Below are 3,616 nucleotides of genomic sequence, written 5' to 3' on the forward strand. Positions count from 1 at the left end.
GATGAATCGAGAAAATTATGCAATCAAAAGCATAATCAGACATCTTCTGGGAATAATTCATCAAAAGTAAGAGCAGCAATCTACCTAAACTCCATGATACAAACTTAGGTTCCTTCTCAGCCGCTACGCTCCTCCAACGAACGCCACCTGGCTCTGCCATCCCTTCACACAAAGCAATCCCAGTCCCGGCTGTTCTCATCTGTGTCACCACGATGGTGGAACGAGCTACCACACGCCATCAGAGCAGGGGCGTCCCTCTCTAACGTCAAGAAGCTCTTGAAAACTCATCTCTTCCGAGAACACTTCCCCTTTTATTTTTATTTACATTACAGCGACTTACAACTGCTATACATGTAAGAGCACACCTCTGGAGCAACGAGGGGTTAAGTGTCTTGCTCAGAGACACAATGGTGGATGGGTTACAGGGAGTTGAACCTGGGTCTCTCACACCAAAGGCATAGTCTTATTCACTGCGCCATCACCACCCCTCTTATAACACCTCTAACACCTTCTTCTTCTATCCCCTACAATTATCTTGTATTGATTGCACTTTTTTGTGTTAACTCTTTGTTCTTTCCCTTGGTATTTACCTCATTGATGTGCAATCCCAGTCCCGGATGTGTTGTGTTCAGGAGCTTTGTAGGTAAGAAGAACAAATTTAAATTCTATTCTGGATTTTACAGGAAGCCAATGCAGAGAAGTTAAAGCTGTGTATTAATTCAGGAACTGCATCCTTTGAAGGGCGTGGCCTTCGTGGCACATGAAGGCATGCGGCCGCAAAAGGCTGAACCGACCGTTGTTAAATGAGACGGTCTGGTCTACGGAAGACTGTCTATTGCGTCATCAACTGACCCCGTCCTTACCCATGCGTGGGAAAGCGCCGCTCCTGTCACCTAGCAACCTTCATAGCTGCAGTCTACCGGCATTGATATTTTAACTCTTAATAGAGGAACTAGAGGTACTTTACCACCAGCGCCGCCGCATGATGTATCTCAGGCTGAGAGAGGACCCTGGCCAGGTAAATAGTGGGGGAAAGTAACTAAGAAACGTTACATTTTATATGTATTTAGGTACTATGGGCTTCCTAAAGCTAACTGCCATTTCACTTTAACAACATAATTTCATATTTAAAGAAAACCTAACCTTACTTTAATATTAAAATATTGACACTGTTTTTGTCATTGATCAGCAAAAACAAGTTTAATAGAAAGATATACAAGCCTTATCTAACTAAGCTCTCTACACTTCATAACAGTTGTTCTTCTCCTGTGTATCTCTTCATCAGCCCCGGCCCCTGTACTGCAGGATAAATCTGAGTGTGCCTGTGCTGGACAGGTTTTTTTAGCCAGCAGGACACACGGACTGATTCCTGGTTGAGTAGGGAGGCCCTGGGAGTGCTACTGGGCCTCCTAAACCAGGACGGGGACACGGATGGGGTGCCACGATTGAGACCCTGGTCTTTCTCTTCTGGCTGGTAAGTGGGGCATCATACAGGGTGGTCTCCAGAGTGTTTGCAATGCCTTGATCCTCTGTCCACCGCATCGTCCACAGAGTCACTGAGGAGGTGGTGGCCATTCGCCACAAGGTCATCCACCTACCGAAGACCCAGGATGAGTTACAACCGATATCCCGTGGGTTTGCAGGGCTGGCAAGACACAGAGCCTTTTTTACAGCAGCTGGAGCAATCGACGGCTGCCATGTCCGCATCAAGCCACCGAGCGGCCCTGATGGTCAGTGCTACAGGAACAGGAAACTGTTCCACCTTACAGTTAACTTGTTTAATTACTCCACATATTAATCTTAAGGTGTCTTTAAATCAAAACAATAGAAACTAAATCTTAAACAAAGAAAATTTGTTAAATTTAATGACTTTTAAAATAGAAAATAATAACAATTGTAATTTTAATCATTAATTCAACAATAAATACAAAACAAAGAAATAGAGTCATTAACTGGTCAATCTAATGATCTTTTATTGGATCTTTGAGTTTATAGCATGATTTAAAGTCAGTATTGAGTTTGATTAAAAGCTTATGGGTGAGTTTATTAACTGATTATAATTAAACACTGAAAAGCTCTGATTGACTCCAGGCTCCATAAAATCAAAAAAGTTTAAAGTTTCCACTGAAGTGAAAATTCTGCAGCTGAGCTCAAATTATTTCACATGTTTCCAGCACAATTATTAGAACATCAACGACTGGACATCGATTAGTTTATCAATAGAAAATTAATCGATAACTGAACATAGTTATCGATAGATCCAGCTTCTAAGATGTAAGGATTTAAATGACGAACTGAACATCTTTGGGTTTTACGCTCCTGGTCCAAATGTTTTTTGAGTACATCAGGTTGTGTGAAGTTATAAAATGACTGAAAAAATAAATCAATTATTGAGAAAATACAAAACCAAGCTTTAACATTATATAAACTTCTATATTCTTTTGTGCAAAACATCCAGTAAGTTGTAGACAGAACAGGGAAAGAGACAGAATGATGAATCAATCACTGGAGAAAATAATCAGCAGATTAATCGGTAATGAAAACATTTGCTTGTTGTAGCCCTTGTTTTTTAAATCAGGTGTCATTACACCAGTTTCTCTTCTCCTCTATCGACTCTTTTCTGTAAAAACTCCTTCAGCACGAGAAGCCGAGCTGGAAACAGGTGGAAATATTTGACTCCAGGAGCAGATTTTGTTGCTTGTCGTAAGATAAAATAATCTCAAAAGGCAAAAAAATATGAGACAGAGATTTGGACACCATCCTGGTGCATTAAATTTTCTATGAAAGGAGAAAGAGGCAGAAGAGAACCGGCTCGATGGACAGCATCAGAGGAAGCGAGAGGGAAACCAGGTGAACGGTTCCAGAGAAGACGAAGCGCGGCTGGTCGGTAGTGATATGGCTGTTGATCCAGGAGTGATACTGGGACACTCGGGCGTAGACTCCTGGGAAATTAGGTTGGGCGCAGCCTTCTCCAAAACTCACTACTCCAGCCTGGATCCAGGTTGAGCTGGTTTTAGTTACCAGCGGTCCTCCTGAATCCCCCTGCAGACGTCAGACAGGTTGGTTATAGTACTTTTATTTTATGGGAATAACAAACTGATGCAGATGCAGGATAAACTCTTCTGGAACCAGCGACAGATCTATTGATTAGTGCAACTTCAAACGTGTTTTGCAGACAGACTCACCTGGCAGGAGTCCTTTCCTCCCTGGGCCACACCGGCACAGATCATATTGCTTGTGATTGTACCGTAGGCAGCGTTACAATCACTGTTGGACACGATGGGAACGCTCACCTCCTGTAGGGTCTTTGGGGAAGGAAGGGAAACTGAAAAAGAAAAGGAGATATTAATGTTGAGTCTGCCTGGATTGTCTCACAGCCTGATCTTGTTGTGGTCCAGCAGTCCTTCCCTCTTGTCCCCTGTGTTAAGGTTTGTCAAGCTAAGACACAGGGAACTGGGATTTGGGCCCAGACACATAAAATACAGGTGCTGGTCATATAATTAGAATATCATCAAAAGGTTGATTTATTTCAGTAATTCCATTCAAAAAGTGAAATTTGGATATTATATTCATTCATTACACACAGACTGATATATTTCAAATGTTTATTTCATTT

General features: G+C 42.0%; 1 protein-coding gene across 1 annotated transcript; it reads right to left on the reverse strand.

The window, feature by feature from the left end:
- Positions 1 to 1,980: 1,980 nt before the first annotated feature.
- LOC123965018 (serine protease 27-like) lies at positions 1,981 to 3,325 on the reverse strand (the record flags this gene model as incomplete). The annotated part of the gene is made up of 2 exons (XM_046041623.1): positions 1,981 to 3,042; positions 3,186 to 3,325. Coding segments are annotated over 2 exons (404 nt in total), but the record flags the coding sequence as incomplete, so codon positions are not given.
- Between the last annotated feature and the right edge of the window lie 291 nt (positions 3,326 to 3,616).

Source organism: Micropterus dolomieu, unplaced genomic scaffold (genome assembly GCF_021292245.1).
Source record: "Micropterus dolomieu isolate WLL.071019.BEF.003 ecotype Adirondacks unplaced genomic scaffold, ASM2129224v1 contig_7976, whole genome shotgun sequence".
NCBI classification, from domain to species: domain Eukaryota; kingdom Metazoa; phylum Chordata; class Actinopteri; order Centrarchiformes; family Centrarchidae; genus Micropterus; species Micropterus dolomieu.